At 37.8% G+C, this 21701-nt stretch overlaps 1 protein-coding gene and 1 long non-coding RNA gene across 8 annotated transcripts in view; one reads left to right on the top strand and one right to left on the bottom strand.

Annotated features, from left to right (window-relative positions):
* The first annotated feature begins 6043 nt into the window (after positions 1-6043).
* On the top strand, positions 6044-8666 carry LOC120308211. The gene is made up of 3 exons (XR_005556792.1): positions 6044-6441; positions 6926-7047; positions 7897-8666. It is a non-coding gene; the product is annotated as an uncharacterized LOC120308211 (long non-coding RNA).
* A 2460-nt stretch (positions 8667-11126) lies between these two features.
* Positions 11127-21701, bottom strand: part of BCAS1 (brain enriched myelin associated protein 1) — a 55269-nt gene continuing 44694 nt past the window's right edge. For 5 of the 7 annotated variants that reach the window (XM_039343936.1, XM_039343942.1, XM_039343941.1 and 2 more), the window contains 3 exons: positions 20955-21017; positions 18043-18297; positions 11127-15696 (listed from right to left, as the gene is read on the bottom strand). In XM_039343936.1, coding sequence (XP_039199870.1) covers positions 15622-15696; positions 18043-18297; positions 20955-21017 — 393 coding nt within the window. In that variant the 3' untranslated portion in view covers positions 11127-15621. The remainder of the gene's footprint in view (positions 15697-18042; positions 18298-20954; positions 21018-21701) is intronic. The other 2 variants (XM_039343940.1, XM_039343943.1) reach the window with 2 other exon arrangements.

Here is a 21701-nt window from a genome sequence, read left to right as displayed (position 1 = left end):
CAAACATACACAGAGTTAGTCGAGGAACCAAGTCCCGACTACAACAACCCTAGCACAAATCAGGGAACACCTGAGTTTTGGGAAAGTACAGAAACCCACACGAGCCCGAACACAGAATGGGGTTCAGGGAATGGACAGCCTCCTGACAGGTCTTGGACTGACCTAGGAGGTTCTACAGAGACGCCCAGCAGCGGCTATCACTTCAAGGGGCCTGAGGGTCTACAGCTAGGTAGGTCAACCAGGTCACAAAGTAACAGAAGCCCTGGCCTGACGAGCCCGGTGGGCAAGCAAGCAGGCCAGGCATCGGGGCACAGTCCTTGGAAGACACCAGGGCACAATAGAGAGAACAGGCTCACGCCTCCCTCCAGTCAGGGGACTTATGCCAGTAACCCAGAGCTAAGAAGGTCACAGAGAGCAAAGAAATCTCCTAAGTATCTAGAAGATTACATAACATTGCTGGCAAGGCAAAAGCCAGTAATCAGTGGGAGCACTGGGGAGCAAAATGTCATATAAAATAAATGTTGTATGTTGGTAGTAGTTTTAGCCCGGGGGAAAGGGGTGTTATGTCCCGAGCCTTGCAAACGGCTCGGGCGTTTGCAGGCAGTCCCGGGCAGGTGCAAAGCTGCCCGGGACCAGACAGGCTGTCGCCAGCGCCGTGCGCATGCGCGGGTGCTGGCGCGGGAAAAGTAACCCATTTACCCGGGAGTTGCCTATATAAGAGGCTGCGAGGCGTTTGGGCGAGGCTGAAGCCATCTTCCTGTAAGCTGAACGCTGAATAAAAGAAACTGAGAACTCCAGCTGCTTCTCGTGTCTGTTTTCCCGCCACGGACTCAACAGTAGTCATCTACGGGGGGGGGGGGAGGTTTATAGTAAACCCTGCAGAGTACAGGGTGTTGGGCTTGATGACCTCTTATGTTCCTTCTAGTTCTAATGAAAGCAGAAACAGCTTTTTCAGAATAATCTTAATGTTTCCTCTGTTGCACATTTTTTAAAAAGAAAAACAGTGTGGTAGAGCCACAAGTAAGGAAACGGAGGTACTTCCTGCCTCTATGTGTTCAAAAGGAAGTTTCTTTCTCTTTCCTCTCATCTTTTATTTCTTTCCCTCTTTGCCATTCTCCAGAACAAAGGATTTGCTTTGCAAATCAGCTTTCCAAACATTGCAACTCAACATAAGCTTCTGAAGGATTTGGAGGAATATTTGCATGAGGTTATCTCTATTTTGCTGGCCTCCTCCTGCCTGCTTGACAATTCAGCATTTAAATTATTGGCATCTATTTCTCAATTCAGCAATGAAGGTATAGATTTGCCCACTCACAAAATGATGGCTCATAATCAGTTACAAACCATCCATCTCCCAGAATACTATCTGCAACCCTCTCTATTATTTATTAACTGATAGATTAGATTTTGATCCTGCCCTTTTCACTTTAAAAGTAACATAAGGTGGCAAAAATATCCAATACCCCTTCTTCGTACTTTCCTCACAACAACCCCGTGGAGTGGGTTAGGCTGAGAAAGAATGTCACCTACACAGCTTTCATGCCTAAGGCAGATCTAGAACTCACGAACTCCTGGTTTCTAGCCAGCCCTTTAACTACTATACTAAACTGACCAGCGGGTCCCTCTGCAGGACACCCCCAATTTCTCAACCTTGACAATTTTAAGGCATGTGGACTTCAACTCCCAGAATTCCACAGCCAGCATTGCTGGCTGTGGAATTCTGGGAGTTGAAGTCCACATGCCTTAAAATTGTCAAGGTTGGGAAACACTGCGCCTAATGTTATTGTCTCTGTTTGTCCTTTTTCTGAACAGATGGACACAGTTTTGGAGACAGCCTTGAGTTGCAACTGACCATCATTTTTATATTCTGAAGGAGCTTTTGTAACCTGTATATATACTTGGGAATAAAAGCCTGGAAGAGAATGTTTTAATTGGCAACATGCCAGCTCTTTATTTTTATTTTTCAATACATAACAAGTTGCAAGGGCAGACAGCCTGATAGCTCTAAAAGGGACACTGGGGCCCCCAAGGCCATACCTACTTAAATGAAGAGTTCCTGAGCATTACTAAGCTGACTACATCATTATTATTTCATTTGGTGATTGATTGATTATATGCCATCAAGTCGGTTTTGAGTCCCAGCAACCATGTAAATAGATGTTCTTCTATATTGTTCTATCTCTAATCTAACTCATTTGCATTAGAATTCCAGGCAAGCTTTCAAATTATAGATGCCATTCAAATTGATAAAAAAAAGTTGGAACACCTTCAAAGAAAAGGAAATAAGTCTCTATTTTCCTGGTCTAGTTCATTGTTCTCTTCTTTCTCTGACTTCCTAGTTTTTAATTTCTCCCAATCCTAAAAGCTTCATTACTAACTCATTTGTTTCACACTTCTACAGATGATATTATCATTGTTTCTTTTCCCAACAGAGTTCCTCAGCTGTTACTTTATGACATGTCTTTGAGGTAAGCGTACTATTTTTAACTTCCAAATAAATACTGTGCATATAAGTGTTTCAGATTAATTGAAAATGCTTCTCTTTCCCATTCCTTTTCTTCGCATCCTCTTTTACATCTGATGTTTTTCCCCAGCCCACAGGTTTTTACTTCCTGTCAACAACAGCATTCGGTAAGAAGCACTAATTCACAGAAATTTAAAATAGGAATTAAATTGCTTACTGCTTGCTCATTTTATTTAGCCTCTGAATTTAAAGGAAGAGTGGATTAATTCTTTGCCTTAAGAGTGGCGATGGAGAAAATGACAAACAACTGAAGAAGTTTAGGATACAGTCAAAGCCATAATTTATTTATAATTTATAGCATTTATAGGCGGCCCATCTTACCACGGAGTAACTGTGACCTCCCTGGTGACATCACAACATTGGTGCAATGATACAGTACCTGTGATAATATTTGTCCCATTCCCTCCATCATTTATCTTGATGGAGATGTCATGTCTCCATCAAGTTAAATGGAAATGGGTCAGAATTCCAGCACTTCTGGGATCGAGGTATGTTTCCCCAAATTGTAACATGAGTAGCTGTGACTTATTCCAATATTTAGCAAATTTGCTTGCTTAAATCTTGAGATGCTCCTGGGGATGAGATTCAGGTTGCCAACTGGTGATACTATTGACAAGCCCTTGCAGTTTGCTTGGCAAAATTTTTTGGGAAGTAGTTTGCCACTGTGACTTTCCTAACATTGGCAGAGAGAGACTGGCCCAGAGTGACCAGCTGATTTCCTTGTGCTAAGAAGGTTTCTGCTCTGATCCGGCACCTTAACTGACCAAACTGACTTTTCTATGTTTCTACATCAGTCTTTCTCAACCTTGGTGGCTTTAAGATGGGTGGACTTCAACTCCCAGAATTCCCCAGCACTCCACAAAAGTCCCACTTTCTCAAGTAACCCCTTGGGAAAATTAATTGCTCACTCCTGATGTAAAAGTTTTTGGTCATTTCTAGATAGGCCAGTGGCCAAATTGTTGGTCAATAATTGGATCTGTCTTCCCATATTCTGGGTATCTTTTCCACTCTGAAGAGGAAGCTCCCTTTAATCAACTGCTCTTGGAAACAAATATATAAAGAGCAATAGATCTAATTATAGTTTATTCAGCAGGCTTTACTATGTTTTACTCAAGTTGTTTGTCTTTGGATAAAATACATTGCTTAATTAAATCCAGGGGGATGAAACATCTCTGTTTCATAACCCTTGGTGCTCATTTCCAGGGACATAAAACAAGTCAATTGGTAGCCACAAATATGCAATCTAATCCTGTACCTTGTTTACATGTTTTACCTTCCCCATGTACATCTCTGCTCCCTCTAACTACAAGGCAAAAAACTGTTAATACCTGTAGTATATAAACCTCCATATAGCTTCCCATAATACTAGGGTAAAACAGAAGATCTATTACCAAATAGTTTTCCATGTTTTTATTTAATTAGATTTTATTGTTCTGCCCCCAAAGTTTAATAGGACTGGGACAGGGCATAAATATTGTATAAATAAATTGTAAATGAAACAGTTGATTGCAAGAGTGGCAATGTTAATTCTAAGGCTTAAGAAGGGAGTATTCATAACTGGGGCTTATTAGAAATGGACAGAGTTTATCAAGTTTGGTTTTGGAAAGGAACCATCTCATAAATTCAATCTCTCTTCCCTTTCAGAGCAATCTAATTACCACAATCCTATCTAATGAAGCAGGTTGCCTTGATGATACACGGAGGGGGAGCTGATCTGTCTTGATAAGCCAAATCAGCCAAAACATACCATCCATTTCCCCTGTCCCAAAGGCTACTGTGAAGCTGTCCTGACAAGGAGATCTCTTTGCTTCATGGTTGTTCTTCAGAGCTGCTCCCTAACTGAAATCCCAGCGATGCAAAGAACCTCCTCGAAGATCTTTACAGATCTAATGTTACTATTTGCATGTCCAGGTGGAATAGGAAGAAGCTATTCTTAAAAGGAATGACCTCAGAAAGTACATCATAGTGCCCTCTGCTGGTTATAGGAGATTAAAACCTCAGCTAGAATGCTTAGAAGTGGAGAGAGACGAGTGTATGAAGCAGAAAACAGAGCGCGGAAGTGAAATTAAGCAACAATCAAGGAACTTTGTCAATAAAACTGGGCAAGGCTTGAACATTGTAATCACATACCAGGGAGGACTATCTTATTCTTAGCAGACCTTGCACTAACTGTCAGCGGTGTACATGTACAGTAACTAGTTCAAGATGTTGAAACAGAAGCTGTTGGGAGGGAGAAAAAAACAGGAACTGAGACATTTTCCAAGTTGTTTGATTTCCTCACCACAAGGAGAAAGAGGTTTATAGTAGTTTGGCATAGGCTGGCAAGTGACTGTCCAGTCTCTTCTTAAAAGCCCCCAGCGATGAAGCAACCACAACTTCTGAAGGCAAGCTATTTCTCTGGTTAATTGTCTTCACTGTTAGGAAGTTTCTCCTTAATTCCTGGTTGCTTTTCTGCTTGATTAGTTTCCAACCATTGTTTCTTGTCCTGCCATCTGGTACTTTGGAAAATAAGTTGACCCCCTCCTCTTTGTGGCAGCCTCTCAAATATTGAAATACTGCTACTATCTCACCCCTAGTCCTTCTTTTCTCTAGACTAGCCAAACCCAAATCCTGCAAACTTTCTTCATATGTTTTAGTCTCCAGGCCTTTAATCTTCTTAGTTACTCTTCTTTGTACTTTTTCCAAAGTCTCAACATCTTTTTTGTAATGTGGTGATCAAAACTGGATGCAGTGTTCCAGGTGTGGCCTTACTAAGGTTTTATAAAGCAGTACTAATACTTCTGTGATTTTGATTCTATGCCTCTGTTTATACAACCCAGGATTGTATTAGCATTTTTGGTTGCTGCTGCTGCACACTGCTGACTCATGTTTAAGTGATTGTCCACTAGGCCTCCAATGTCCCTCCCATATTTACTGTTTTTGAGCCAGGTTTCCCTTAATCTGTAGTTGTACCTTTTGTTTTTCCTGCTCAGGTGTAAAACCTTGTTTTTTTTTCCATATTAAATTTCATGTTGTTGGAATAGGGCCCATTGTTCAAGTCTATCAAGATCTTTATGGATCCTGAGCTTGACTTCTGGGATGTTGGCTATTCCTGCCAGCTTAGTGTCATCTGCAAATTTGATAAGTTTCCCTTCTATTCCCTCATCTAAGTCATTTATGAAGATACTGAAGCTACAAACAATTGACTCATTAACATTAGCACACCTGCAATGTTTTCTCAATTGAAGATTGACAAAATATGTGTCTGAACAGACTTTCATCCAGCAGTTTCCTGTGTGCATGAGAAAGAAAATGAGTAGGTGAGTGTCAGGTTTCCAGATGCAGTGTGGTGTTTTATTTTTTAAAGAAAGCTTTATTTTGTTTGTATGTATGTGGTGTTGCTTTTGTTTGGGTAGCTGTAATTTTTATATTTGTTTCTTTTCCTTTTTTTCTTTTTCTTTCTATAAAACTATTATAAAACTATAAAAAGTCATCAAACTTAACAAAATAATGTATATATTGCAGATTAATCAAATTGCAAAGAATTTTCTAAAATTTAATTTCAAGACAAAAAATAAACTCAATAGTTCTCTAATATTACAAAATATTATAAAAAGTGACACGAACTTATATTGAGTGATTCTGATTAGTAGATAGAATTGCCTTTTCAAAAAGGGATGTTACTATTTTTTCCCGAAACCGGTATTGTGGTGGCAGCCTAGCCATTTCTCTACAAGTATGACATCACACACATGTATGTATAATAGAGCTAGTGGCACAATATGACATCACTTCTGTCATTCTGACAAAAACAGGACAATTCTGAAACAATTCTCTCAACACTGGAAAAAAGCATCCCTACACAATTGCTTAAGAGGTAAAAAGAATATGGAAAAAACAAAAATGAAGCCAACTATTCTGAGATTTCACAGAAGAAGGTAACTCCACCTATGCTTGGGGCAAGCTTATTCTAGCATATACATGATATCAGACATTGCTTAATCAGCAGTGTCTGTCTTAGTCTCCCAAAACGTACTTAGAGTTTAACATCTGATTATTATCAAGCAATAGGAGCAAAAGAATGAAAGAAAAAAAATCCATAGGATTAACAGATGTTAATGTAAATGAATAGCTCTGATATATGGGTACATAATTTACATAGAGCTATATTAGAGAACTGGGTGAAATCTGAATTAGTACATGAATTTAAAGCATTGTCCTATGAGTAATAACATTGGAAGGGTATTTTTTTTTACATTTTTTTCCTGTTTAAGAAAAAGTGCTTACCTTTAAACACTGGGTATTGATGGAATCATAAATATTATCTGGGAAAATCACAGGATAACATGTGGAGGTTTTGCATTTGTTACTCTTAGTGTAAATGTTTGGTAGAGCTTGGCACCAAACTGACAATATCTTCAGATTTGTTTTAGGAGGAAGACTTGGAGATCTTTCAAATGCAATGAAGAAAGATTGGGATGAAAATCTGCTTTGACTAAGCTGCATGTAACTGGAAAACCACTTCCTTGTGAATCAAAACGTGGGTGAGCCAGAAATATATATTTTTAATGATTCACTGGAAAATCAGTTTTGGGGAAATAGATTTATCTGAGAGTTTTAGTAATTACAGTATGTTTGTTCTTTTGGTTTCTAGTTCCTCAACATAGTGTACTTCAAATGTATGAGACCATAATTCCCAAAATTTTTGAAGTGGTGGTCACAATATATCTAGATCCAATCTTGGCAACTTTAAGACTTCAACTCCCAGAATTCCCCAGCCAGTCTTGTCTTAAAATTGCCAAGGTTGGACACTCCTGATTTAGAAGATGCCATAAGAGCTGTGGTGGCACAGTGGTTAGAATGCAGTATTCCAGGCTAAGTCTGCCCACTGCCAGGAGTTCGATCCTGACAGGCTCATGTTTGACATCCTTCCATCCTTCCGAGGTGAATAAAATGAGGACCCAGATTGCTGGGGGCAATATGCTGACTCTGTAAACTGCTTAGAGAGTGCAGTAAAGTGCTATGAAGCGGTATATAAATCTATGTGTGATTGTAACTAGGATTGCCTATGGTTAATAGATAAAAAGGCACCTCATCCAGCTTCTAATCTTTAGCCTGAGAAAACTTAGCTAATCTTTTCAGCTTCAAGGCTTACCAGCCCCTTCTTGCATAATCAGTAGTAAGGAATTGTAGGACGTATAATACAAAGTGTGTAGGAAGCACCATATTGTCCTTCCTTGATTTTATACAAATTACTTCATTAGGAGCATATGTGAGTTTGAGATTTAGTAAGCATTGAGTCTGGTGGCAAATGAAATGTGAATGCTATAGAAAGAGATTATATTTGTAACAGAGCCTGTCCATAAAATAATTGTTCTCAAACATTCTTTTAGGTGATCTGGAGTATGGCAGGGCTTTCTTGAATGAAAAATGTAAATTGGAGCAGTTAATAACCTGAAGGAAGAAGACTGCTATCTAAAACACAAACTATGCAACAGGAAGATAATATTACTGAGGTCATAGAAAGAAAATGGAAACATTGCCATTTTGGAAAAAAATATTTTCATTGAGTATGTTCTTCAATCCAATCAAAAACTGGATTTCACTTACAAATATGCTCAGGAGTTATGCTTGATGAAACTGCACTGTCTTTTCTCCATTAAAAGGAAGAAAGTAGGGCCACAAAAATCTAAGCAACCACTAGATGGCAGCAAGGAAGCAGTTTTCTATATTAGCTTGATGACAACTAGAGGTTATCAGTTGTGAGATGAGCTACACAAATTATTTAAATAAATTGCAAATACCATCTAATAAACAACAAATTAATAACATCTGGATTTTTGAAGATCCTGTATTGTACTACTTCATATCTATGTTTGATTTAATGATTAAGGTACTGAGCTAGAACCAAGAGAATGTGAGTACTAGTCCCACTTTAGCCATGAAAGCTGGCTGGATGCTTTGGGCCAGTTATTCGTTCTTATCGCAACCCACTTAATGCTAGTAAAAAAAAAGGGGGGGGGATGCCCCTGGATAAGAACTTTCTCATTCTTAAACAGAATAACAGAATAACAGAGTTGGAAAGGACCTTGGAGGTCTTCTTGCCCAACCCCTGCACAAGCAGGAGACCCTATTCTATTCCAGGCAAATGGATGTCCAGTCTCTTCTTAAAAGCCTCCAGTAATGGAGCACCCACAATTTCTGAAGGCAAGATGTTCCACTGGATAATTGTTCTCACTGCTAGGAAGTTTCTCCTTAGTTCTATGTTGCTTCTCTCTTTGATTAATTTCCATCCATTGTTTCTTGTCTTGCCTTCTGGTCTTTTGGAAAATAGGTTGGCCCCCTCCTCTTTGTGGCAACTCCTTAGATATTGTAACACTGCTATCACGTCACCCCTAGTCTTTCTTTTCTCTAGACTAGCTAAACCCAATTCCTGAATTTGTCTAATTGAGTGAAACAAACCCACTTTATCTCAAAATCTTTATTTAGAAATTTTTAAGGATTTTATTGAAAAAAATAATGTTCTTTTCTGTTCAGTTTTAAGAAAAGTAGCTCATTTTACCATTCTGGCACCATTTGAAACAATGCATCTGCAAAGCCCATTGAGACTGTTTGGATGGATGGACGGATGGATGGACGGACGGACGGACAGACAGACAGATAGACAGACAGACAGACAGAAAGACAGATAGAGGCATGTGATTCTTTTCTTCGAACTAGGTCCACCATATCTGGGCTACATATTTATGAGTTACGTAAGACTTTTCTGGACCTTTTTGTTGCTAGTTTGTGGATTTTGTCTCTCATATCTGGTATTTATTTCAAGCTCTTATTACAGGGGAAAAACACACCTTCAAAAGAGGTGGTGCAGGATTTCCTGTTTTTGCACTTAAACTGAGTAGTCTGTAAAGAGTTAGTAGTCACTGAAGGAGACACCATGGAAAAGGAGAAGTTGTAGTTTTCCCGAATTCTTTGTTTAAATGTTTTCTTTACAAATTGATAGATGATAAAATAAACTATATGCAATGTATTTTCTCAAAAAAGTGGGTGCGGATAGGCGTGCGTTGGGGATGGCTGAGGTCATGTACTTCTAAGCCATGATTTAGAAACCAGAGGAGCTAGGCTCATGCTACATGTACTTCTCATTTTAGTGAAATATGTGGAGAGAGAGAGCTTTCCAAGTCAGGCCTTCACTCAACCTGCTTTTCTTCTTCTTTCCTAATTACATATTCAAGAACACAAATGGGCATGTACGCTCAAAGGGTTTGATTGCAGAAGTCCCCGGAAATGAACCATCCTGAATTTAGAATGAAACGCTTACTAGAAGCTGTAAACTGGAGCAATCTGGAATGGTTTTAAAAACTATGTAAACCTGCATGCTGGAGAGTTATGGTAAAGTAATACAAAATAAATGCTATGTTTTCATAATATTAATCTTCAGCCTAAACATAGAACTCGAGTATTATTTATTCAAGCAGTTATACTAAGTCAGTAAGCACATTTTTAGTCACATATGATTTGTGATTTCAGTAGAACCATAGAGTTAGAAAAGCGACCAGCCAGTCCAATCTCCTGCTCAATGCAGGATTTACTCTCCAGAAGTTGTGGGTGCTCCAACACTGGAAGATTTTAAAGAAGAGATTGGACAATCTTTGTCTGAAATGGTACAGAGTTTCCTGCCTGAGCAGGGGGTTGGACTAGAAGACCTCCAGGGTCCCTTCCAACTCTATTATTGTGTTATAGTCTAGCCCAATGTTTCCCAACATTTGGTACCTTTAAGATGTATGGACTTCAACTCCCATTGGGTGTTTAAGTCTTTGTCTTAAATCCTCTAATGAAGGAGCATTCATCATCTTAAACAATATCTTGTCCCAACAGTTGTCAGCCTCAACTTGCTTCATGTACTTTTAATTCATTGGTTCTAGTCTTGACCTCTGGGGCAACAGGAATTGAACCTATTTCTCTTTCTGTGGGATCACTCTTCAGATATTTGAAGATTGGTGTCATCTCTCCTCAGTTGTCTCTTCTGTAAGCTAAACATATCTAGATCTTTTAACTATTCCTTTGTTCCAACCCTTTTACCATCTTGGTAACTTTCCTGAGCATGTTTCAATTCACTTTGAACGTTGGCGCCCCAAAATTTCCTTTCTCCTTAATGCAAGATTCAGAAATCTGAACTAGGTCAAATTGACAGTCTAAACATGAACTTCAGTATATTGCCGAATATTCAATTTCCAATGAGGTTCAAATATAGAAAAGATGAATTACTGTACTAATTTAAACTTAATATATGATATGTAATATGAAATTGATTTACAGCAGTCTGCCCCAGTCAAGTGGCCACCCAAGAGGAAGAGCAAGAAAGACGCACACACACATGCACAACTGTCAATCATTTGGCTGGAGAAGTGTAGATTACAGTTTTCTGTGTTCATGTGTATCATTTTCTCATCAAAAATTCAGTTAATGTCGAAGTGTCCTTGAGTGTCCAACATCTGGTGTGGACCTTTGATACAACCTAAATATATTTCAGAAAACAGTAAAAAAGCATTAATAAGTAGTACCCAAGTTTTGCAAAATTGGAGAATTAATAAAAATCTTTAAATAAGTGATTAAAAGGAAATAGGGTTTCTTAAATAATGTTTATTGAATCAGAAGGAAATCAAAATATACAAGTATTTAAAATTCAGGTGCTAGTTTAAATTATAACGTTAGTCTTTCTGTTCCTTACTTTTACAATAATGAATAGAATGTGTTTGTATGTGTAGCACAGATGTGCTATAAAAAGTTCCGACCACAGAATGTTGGTAAATCAGTTATAATTTGCATTTGTTCTTCTAATCCATTTTTTTAAAAAAATCATATAATTGTATAACCTAACAATCTGATCTTGCCCTGCATAATAACACACAAATTATATTAATAACACAGAAGTAAATATGTTCTTTAGGTTAGTGATAAAAGGGCTTCCATATTGCCCCCTTGTGTTGGATTCTGGCTAATACTTTAATTACTTTTGAGAAGCAAACTTTTTGCATTTCATTACATGAAGTCAGAAAGAGATGAGAATTAGTGAGAAATCCTGTACATTTCAGCTTTTTCAATAAAATTACCGGTAGTCCTCGACTCACAATCATTGTTTGACAACCATTCGCAGTTACAATCACGCTGAAAAAAAGTGACTTATAACCAGCCCTTGCACTTAAGACCATCATGTGACAATGCAATCACATGATCAAAATCCAGACATTTAGCAGCTGGCATTATAATCACAATGGTTGCAGGGTCCCAAGGTCACATGACCACCATTTGCAACCTTCCCAGGGGATTTCTGACAAAGTCAAATGAGGGAAGCCTGATTCGCTTAACAACTGTATGATTTGCTTAAAGGCTGTGGCAGGAAAGGTCATAAGTGACTCACTTAGCAACCACATCACTTAGTGATGGAAATTCTGTCCCAGCTGTAGTTGTAACTTGAGAACTCTCTGAAACCACTTGAAAACCAATTTCAAAAATCCCATTAAAAATATATGAATGCAGCCCTGGTATTCATGACCAACAGTGGGGTGCTCTTGTAACCCACTGTTGTACGTTCGTGTGTTATGAAAATAGTTTAGACACTAACTTGCAATGGAGGTTTTGGGGGTTTTCTATTATTCTTTTCCCTGGAAAATGGTACTTTTCAAAGAGGATTCCCCTGATTATATAATGTACATCTAACTATAAGCATTTTAATCTCATCCTTTTCTTATTGTCCACTACAATCCTAAGGAAGCCTACTCAGAAATGAACCCCACTGTCCACTGAGTCTTACATTATATTATCTTTATAACTGCAGCCTTAGAAAACTTCCATACTCTGGTCAATCGCCCTATACAACTGCATTTGCAAACATCACATAATACTGAGCAATGGCTCAGCTCATCATTTACTATCTTAAGTGTGCATTGTTATCTGATAAAACTACAAATAAGGGTGGCCTAGAAAAGGAGATATGAAATTTGCCTTAACTCGAACGTAAACAACACTCTTTTGTCTATATTAACTTATTTGTCAGAGCTATTCTTAGCTTGCTAATTAACTTCTCATTTTGGAAAGTTCTCTTTAAGTATCTTTGTGTTTTAATGCCAGTACATGTTACTCAGTTGATTCCCTCTAACAGGGTTTGTTTGAAGTTGGTTTACTGTCAGCTCTTTGAGACAGGTTAGAACAGAAAACCAATTCTACGAGTTTTATTGAAACTTTATTTACTGACATAGGGCATAGTCAGAGAATTTGAATGCCTGATTGAGTTTTCTCCTCCCTCATTGTTAGACTTTAGTGTATTAAGGAGCGAAACTGGGCTTCTTTCTGCTGTTTTCCATTTTTCTTGGGCTTAAAGCAGACATGTCAAAGTCGCGACGTCATGTGATGTTGCACGACGTATTGGGATGGTTTTGCCATTAGGGTGGGCGCGGCTTCCAGATGATGCATCCAGCCCATGTGCTGGCAGTTTGACACCCCTGCTGTAATCACCTCTGTATAATTTCTCCAAGGCTATCTCTAAGTCTTTCTACACTTTGAGAGAGGCTCTTAAGAATATTTATCTCCACGTTAGCACCACTATTTTACTATAACCCACAATATTCCTAGCTAAGATTAAAATTAACCCAAGACCACCCATGAGAAGCATGACATATTTTCAGATCCTAATAGAATATGTACAGGTAGTTCTCAATTTACAACAATTTATTTAGTAACTGTTCAAAGTTACAGTGGTACTGAAAAAAGTGACTTATGACAATTTTACACATTTATAATCGTTGCAACCTTTCCATGATCATGCAATCAAATATTAGATGCTTTGCAACTGGCTCATATTTATGATGGTTGCAATGTCCTGGTGTCATGAGATTATCTTTTGTCACCTTTGGACAAGCAAAGTTAACGGGGAAGCTGTGTCACTAATTTAACAACTGCAGTGATTCACTTAACAATTGTGGCAAAAAAGGTCATAAAATCTGGCAAAACTCACATAACTGTTTCGCTTTGCAACAGAAATTTTGGGCTGAATTGTGATCGTAAGTAGAAGACTATTTGTGCATTGTTTTTACAAGAGGCCAGATTCAGTATCCAAATGGTTTGTTTGTTTTTAATCTTAAATATAAGTTGGTTTGCCACTTCGAACAGATATCCCGTGGGTGGAATGGACTCAGATTTTGAGCAATTATAAAGAAAACGTCCACTTGCTTTGAAGAGGGAGAGCCTGCATATCGATTAGCCTTTGCTTTCAGAATTATCCACCATTTCATAGCTCATCCCATACTAATGGCCAAGAAAGCCAAACATAACACACACACAAAAAGGGGCCGGAGCTTTGATTTGCACAGGCACAGTTGCTATTGGGCTTTTTTTTTTACTGCCCCTTAGAGATGCCCGTTTGTTATAGATCTGTTCAAATGATGTTAATAAGTACAACACGAACAGCCATTAACCATTAATTTTCTTCATGCTTCTATATGCAATTATGTTCTCACAGAGCAGGGAAACTGTGAATTTACATTATGTAAATTACTGAAAAATAAACAAATTGCAAACACATTAATACAAATGGTATTCTTTGCATAACTGGGCAAACTAAGACAGATGATCCAAGACTGATATTCTAATCTGAGTAAGAGGACACTTTCAGAATTCATTCATACTCCAAACTGGTTCTGAAATGATTGATTTAGCTGCAGCCAAGAGCAATTGCAAAGAATTTTTCATAATCAGAGATCATGAAACTGCATTATTTATATTATTTATTTACTGGGGCTTATATACTGCTCTAATTGTAGAAAGAGAGCTGGACTAGTCCATGATAACCAAGACATCCAGAGGTTTCTGATAGCATCTTTTATAGAACGATGTACGTTTCAAGAGCTACAGTCTCACTCATGAAAGTTTACATATTTTAATAAAATCTGTTACTTGCAAAAAGTTCAATCAGACTTCGTCTGCTGTTCTCATCTAACAGGGCTCTGGAGTGATAAATGGGCCGTAGGACCTGCTATCAGATGCCCTGAGATGATCTCTTAAAAATTAGGACATTTGAAGAAATTGGGATGGAAATTACATTCCATAGAGTTTGGATAGGCACAGAGGAGAAATATATTTTCCTCCATTTAAAGAATACAAACATACTGTATGCAGGTCACTTTTTGTGAATTTAGAGGTGTTTCTTCTGCATCACAATCCACACTTTGCACAATTCTGTGATGTGATTTGCAGCTAAAAAGATGTATAGGAAATATCAGTGTCTAAATTATGTACTCAGTTCAGAAATGCATATATTAGAAATGCATAATGTATATAAATTTGTATGTAGGTGTTCTCCAGTTTCCTTTATGTTGGTTTTGTTTTTGGGATTCAGAAAAAAGAATGAAACAAATCTTAACCCATTTCCCCATACTGGTAATGTCTATCCACTTTTGGTTTTTGATGAATCTACCAGATGTTCTGGATGCTGAACTCCCTTTAAATCTTATTGCTTCTGTAAGCTTTTGTTATTTTTTTAACTTTTAAGAGAATATGTTCTGTAATAGGTAGTCTCTCAAAGCATATATTAGCCCAATAGATGCATCCAGAGCTGTAAGAAGGTTCGATAGTGTTTCATTTGGCTGCAGCCCCACCACTCCATTTTATTGCTAAGTGTTAAAAAAAGAAATGTCAGGCAGCTAAACCAATCAGATGCTCCCTTTTTGAGTGCATGACCAATGAGAACACTGAATTAGATAAATCTGCCTCATGGTCATCCCATGGAAGGTAGTGTGATCATGGCAGTAGGACAGAAGATGTACATAGTGATTCAACAGACTGAACTGCACTGAGGATGGCAAGGCAGTGGGAGAAGCAGTGGGTGGATGATAATGGAAACAGACACACCTACACCCACACAGACAGCGCACAAAATACCTTACTTAGGATGACCTTGGATTTGTATATCAACCCTTAGGACTTAGTTCGCAACAGCCATGAAAAGAAGGGAAGGAGAGAGGGAGGGATAAACAATACCAATCATTTCTTTTTTCTTTTTGTCCTGAAAGGACGAAAAGTAATGGTGATCCAGTGATTCTTCAGAGACTTCCAGTGGTTAATTATTTGGGTTTCACAACAGACACAATAGACACAGGATCTGTTTGTACCCCAGCATCTGACATCCGTTTGGGACTCTAGAGAAAAGGGAGAGAAACATGTAAATATTGCTGAAGATCCTCAGGAAATTGTGTGTTTATTTATTTCTCTCTTTAGTGGGCTATTTTCTTTATCCAGATGATGGAGGAGTCTGCATCCAGAAACGTGTGCACATTTTACTGTATAAACAAACAAGCAAGCTTACTGCCAATATGAGGCAAATTCCATGTGGAATAAAAGCTGTAACATACAATATATGCATATGGGCTTCATGATTTACACATTTGCATGATGTTTTATTGTAATTTATTTTGTTCTTAGTAAGTATGAGAAGGAATAAAGATTATGAAACTTGCCACTTAGACCAGTGAACACTTTTGAGGGGTTTTTGATGGACAAAAACAAATCAAGATGGCAGTCACTATGATACAATCAAAGATCCAGCAGTTTTTTTTTTTAAATGTGCATCACAACATAAACACCTCACATTTCACTCAAAACCTTTGGACTGTTAAGAGTTAGCTTTAATTTAGCATGCGTAAGGATTGGGAACTTTTTTTAAAGACAACATTTGGTCACTAATTACATGACCTGCACTTTTTTTCTGCATTTGTGCATATAAAACCCCACCTGTCATATTCAAAACACCAACTTGTAATATATTTATATTAGTCCTCAGAAGGTTTGCCCATTCATATCCCATTATTCCTCAAAATATTCTGTCCTAACTTAGTTTTTTCTCTGTCCTATGTGCTATAAGGCTTTGCATGGGCAGAGACACAGGAAGAGGTTGGCTTGATGGAGCTTCTGTGATTCTAACTCATTACTGTTTTGATCCTACTTAAAAATAATATTAACATTTCACTTCACTTCAGTAAGGAAAAATGAAATAAAACATGGATTACAAATAGCTCCCAAAGGATTATGGGGTGCCTTATATATTATTGTTAGTTTCTCATCTGGTAGGACTTTGGACAAGATTCACTGGGAATGGTTCTAGCATAGTTCTCCTTTGAATGTCACCTTGGGCTTGCTCTTTGAAATAAATATATAAGTGCATAGAGCTTGGCTGGAGGATTCATAGTCTGAAAGACACATGAAAGAAAAGAGGAGCAGATAAAAATAGGATAAAAATGTTGAACCCAGGTTCTACAATGTGCAGTTGAGTCACAACTCAGGGAATGTAGTTTGCTGCAGCAAAAATTCCAGGAATAAAAAAAAGTTGTTTTTTTTTCCCTGAGGATAGAAATGCACTCAGTTGATGTGTACAACGCAACACATTTAACATGATTACTATCAATCTGTTTTTTGGAGTTACCCCATACATATTGAAATCCAAAGAATTCAGATAGATTGGCTTCACGCACAAAGCCACAAAAATACTGCATACAGTAAGATTAAAACAAACTGCAATTAGCATTTTGTGGGAATGAATCTGCTAGGTCTTTAGCATCATCTTTACAGCATAAGTAAAATATCTTTAATGGAAGATATTTATCTTCCCTAGCAAGCTCAACCTGGCAATACTGTTGTGTGGAAATAGATCATCATGATCAACTTCCAGGATGTTGTTGTTGTTATTGTTATTATCATTGTTGTTGTTAATGTTATTGTTATTTATTTTCTCAGTCTATCTTGATTAGCAGATTCTATATATTGTAACTGTAAAAGTAAAAGTGAGAAAACATTTCCCCCATAGTCCGATACAGATGCAATCATTTCCAATGAAGTGAGAAACAACAACGAATAATACGATAACTTGACATGAAGCACCAAACTAAGCTTTTAATTTAAACTCCAGTGTGTTATATGAACAGAGATCTATAGTTCTTTAATTCAAGGCATGACTTTGGAAAGAGATTTCTGGGCCAAAAATAAAAATAAAAATAGGCAATTAAGCAGATTTCTCTGATAATTTAGCTATAACCCAGATGGAAAACCATTTACTGAATAAAAATCCATATTGATCCATTTTTCAACTGCACAATAACTATTTCGCAATCTAGCACTCTCTAGATATACTTAGACCTCAACTCTCAGAATCCCTGTCAGTTTTTAGATGTGCTAGTAGGGAATTCTGGGAGCTGGTCCTAATAGAATCAGAGGGCACCAGGCTGGCTAAGGATTCCAATTCATCCGAGTTCTAGAGCAATCCAGAATAAAGAATTTGTTAGTCACTTGCTTTTATAGCTCTCCTTTTGGTAAGCTCAGAAGAGCCAGATCTCCCTCCAGTTTGGTGCCCCTTCCCTTCAAACCAATAGTCTCCCAATTCTTGCTTGGGAAAAGAATGAAGGTGCAGGAGCTATTCTCATTTCCTCAAAAAAGTTTTCTTCCAGAAATGCTGGCTAAGTGGGGATTGTTAAGGGAAGATAAAGGTAACCTACAAGGCCCTTGAGAAACCCTCCGAAGGTCTGTCGCTTCTCCGTTCGCTTGAGGGGGCTTTGTTGTGCTGCATCCTCTCCATTCTGAAGGGAGTCTATCTCGGCTGCTTCTTCTTGTCTGGATTCTTGTGGATCCTTGGTTTTCTGGGGAATTTCTTGTGACTTGTTTGGGTTGTCTGTTGAATTCTTGCGGCTCCCTTTGCTTGCAGGGTCTCGATTCTCAGCCTGGGTCAAAGGTCTGTCTGTGAAGTCCAGGGTCTAGAGCAGTTTCAAACAGGGTTACTTGGTTGGGGGGTTTAAAAGAAGAAATGGGCAGCTTGCTTTGCAAAATGAAAGCCCAAATGGGGAACAATTTGTTTGCTCAGGAGATCATGGATGCAGCAGTAAATGCCAGTTGTGGGCTTGGTTCAGGGGTGTCCATACAGTACATTAAAAAAAATAAATAAATCAACGTGTCAGACAATTTAAGCAAGTATATGTTAATAAGTACTACAAATCAGTTGGAACACAAAGAATGGAGAAATCAGAAACCAAATACCTATCTACATTATTTTTGGTCCTTCCTTCCTTCCTCCCTCCTTCTTTCTTTCTTTCTTCCCTTCCAAAAAGTCATGGTGATTTTGGCAGCAACCCCACAGATATATACTTTTTCATATCATAAAAAACAACTATGCCATCAGGATAATTTTCTTGACATAATTTTTAACCATACCCTGATGAAATCCCTGGCACAGGGCAAAAAAAAACTGTACAACAAGCATAATCTGCCACATAAGTGATCTTCTGTAGTCCTGTGTTTATGTGAATAAAAACGGCATCACTGGGTTTCTACAATATCTCTCCCTTCCCTTATTTCTAGATTTTTATGTTTATTTTCTTTAAGGATAAAAAAAGAGGAAGATGTTCAGCCCAGAGCTAGGAGCAGATAACTCTTCTGGCACTGGCATATGCCGTTTCAGCATTCCTCCCTGCCAACTTGTATCACCTTTTACAGCAAGGCTAGCTGGCATCTTAGTGCCCTCCAGATGCTATGATTTTAACATACACAAGGTCACACTAACAAGGCCAGTGGCCAGGAAGCTGTATCCAGAATATCCAAAGCCTATTATCTATAATATGGTGGATTGGCATCTATCGCTGTGATTTCAAAAATCAACATAAGGTTTGATAGTATGTAATCTATCCAAATCATAAGGTATAAAGGAATTCAGAGCTGATCTTTGGAAAGACCTGGGAGGCACAGAAGAAAGGAAGGAAGAAAGAAAGAGTTAGCCATTTGGGAGGGATCTGGATCCAAAGATGAAAAGAAATGTGAGGTGAAAACATCAAAATAACCCTGTCTTGATTTTACTGTATTGTTATGTAAGAATAAATATTTATTCTTGTATTTTCCCACACCAGAATTTATTATTTTCTTTTTGGGGAAAGGGATCTATTCTGGCAGGGAAAAAAATACTGTTTGCACACTGCACGGAGTCACTCTGAGGGTGAGATGGGTGGCATCTAAATTTGATAAATAAATAAATTAATTTTTTGGAGCTAGAAACTGTTCCTCTCGGAGCCCCTAAAGTTCTTGGTAAAGTTAGAAACGGTGTCTGCCTAAGTTGTACAGGGAGTTAGATGGACTTTCCTAATTTTAGTCAAATGAGCCTGTAAAATTCTGCATGGAACCACAAATGGAGAAAAGATGACTTTGTTTCATTTACTTTATTGTTTTTGCGAAGACATGACAATTACAAGAGAGCGTGTTTTAGACAAAGAAAGGAAAAAAGAGCAGGATACAGTACAGATAAAGAACAAGATACAAAATGGCACTGTTGTTATGGCTGCAGTTTCAAATTACAAAGTAGAAAGAGGTTAATATTCGTCCATCATCTTTTGTAGTTGGAAGTCTGGAATAAGGAACTAACTAAACAAACCAACACATTCTTTTAAATTGGCTCATAGAGCAAAAGTAGGGTAATAATCAGGCATTTGCTAAAGACTTCAAAACAAAAATGATGCAAGGGCATCAAATGACAATTTGGTTTTTGAAGATTCTACATTTAATTAACTTAGGCTCCGTGCTCTGGTCTGCATCTCTACTTTCAAAATGGTTGCAATTGCAGAGACAGTTTCTGAAGTTAAAAGAAATATTAAATCTGTCTGAAAATTTGGCCTAAAATTATCATATTGTATGTTTAATCTGAAAAGCCAGTTTTCCCATGTCTGTGTCTATAAATGCTGCAACCACTTTATATTGTTCTACTTTAGTCAGCTGTTTTACCAAAGCACTCTCTGGGGTTTATATGTAGTTCATAGGCATATCACTGAATAGTTCTTAAATTTTATAAGACTGAAACATTATTTTCAAGCCTGAATATCCAGGCTTAATTTAACCTTCCTTAACTGGGCTGAAATACTAGGAGTCACAATCCAATACTTCTGAAGAATATGAGGTAGAGGAGAATGGGAATGGTTCATCTTCTCAATAATAATGACAAGGCTATTACCTCAACCAATGTTTCTCAACCATGGAAACTTTAAGTTAAATGCATGTTTGGCTGGGGAATTCTGGTAATTGAAATCCACACATCTTAAAGTTGCCAAGATTGAGAAGCAATGCCGTAATCTGTTTAAATATTGTATTAAACAGAAATGTTCTGACCAATTGATCCAGCATTTGAGAACTATATTATAACAATGCAAATTTTCTTCATTTTAGCTTCAATTTTGAATTGAGTGGTTTTTGAAAGAATTTAAACCAACAGTGCCACTTTCAGTACAAAAAATATTAGGAAACAAAGGCAGAAGGGAATACATAAAGTTGTATATCTAATATAATAGTGAAGGATCATGTACATTCTCATTAAGCCCCAGAAGAAGAGTTCAGTTGAACCATCACCGAAGGAAAACTGAAGGATCCATCCACTTACTTGGTGATCTGATGCTGGCCCATTTATTTCAGGAGGAGTTACACCTGTGTCATTCCTGACTGACTAAAATAACAAAGGATTATATGAATTTCTTCCACGTTCCTACAATGATTATAAATGATTGTACATGGGAGTCTAGCTGAGCCTTTTTGTTTCAGGACTTAGGAACACAATGGCAAAAAAAGCATGTGATTTCTTTTCTCATTGGAATGTCCTCTAGGGAGCCTTTTGCCAAGCATGGGAGTCTCCCATGAATGTCTATTTAAAATACGCTTATGGTGTGTCACATCATTTATCATACTTTTTTATGTCTTTCTTAATATAGTCTATTAATTTCTCCCTCAGAAATGATTTGTTTCAGTGTGTCAGGTTTTAGACCTGGATTTGTTAGTAGATCGTAGAACTCCTGACACTTCACTCTTATTTGACTTCTCAACTTGAGTTGGTAGGAAAGTCTCAGAGGTGACAAGGTTAGATTAGAATCTTTATTGTAGACAAATATGAAAGAATTCACATGGTAAATGGTTGTCCATGTAGTGAAAAAAATACCAGGGACTTTTATATATTCTCAAAGATTTACATTTGAGGATTTTTTTTTCCCTCCTGCCCTTTTGAATTAATACCTGGCCTGATGCTTGGTGGATTGCTACTCAGGTAGTTGTGGTATATTTAGATCAGTGGTTCTCAACCTTTTTAATGCCGCGACCCCCCAACCGGTCGTAAGTCGAGGACTACTCAACCAGTCGT

Source organism: Crotalus tigris, unplaced genomic scaffold (assembly GCF_016545835.1).
Source record: "Crotalus tigris isolate CLP2741 ecotype Arizona unplaced genomic scaffold, ASM1654583v1 scf7180000017881.257975618366:2651188, whole genome shotgun sequence".
Lineage (NCBI taxonomy): Eukaryota > Metazoa > Chordata > Lepidosauria > Squamata > Viperidae > Crotalus > Crotalus tigris.
The sequence above is the reverse complement of the archived record's forward strand: the minus strand, read 5'-3'. Positions and strand labels throughout refer to the sequence as shown.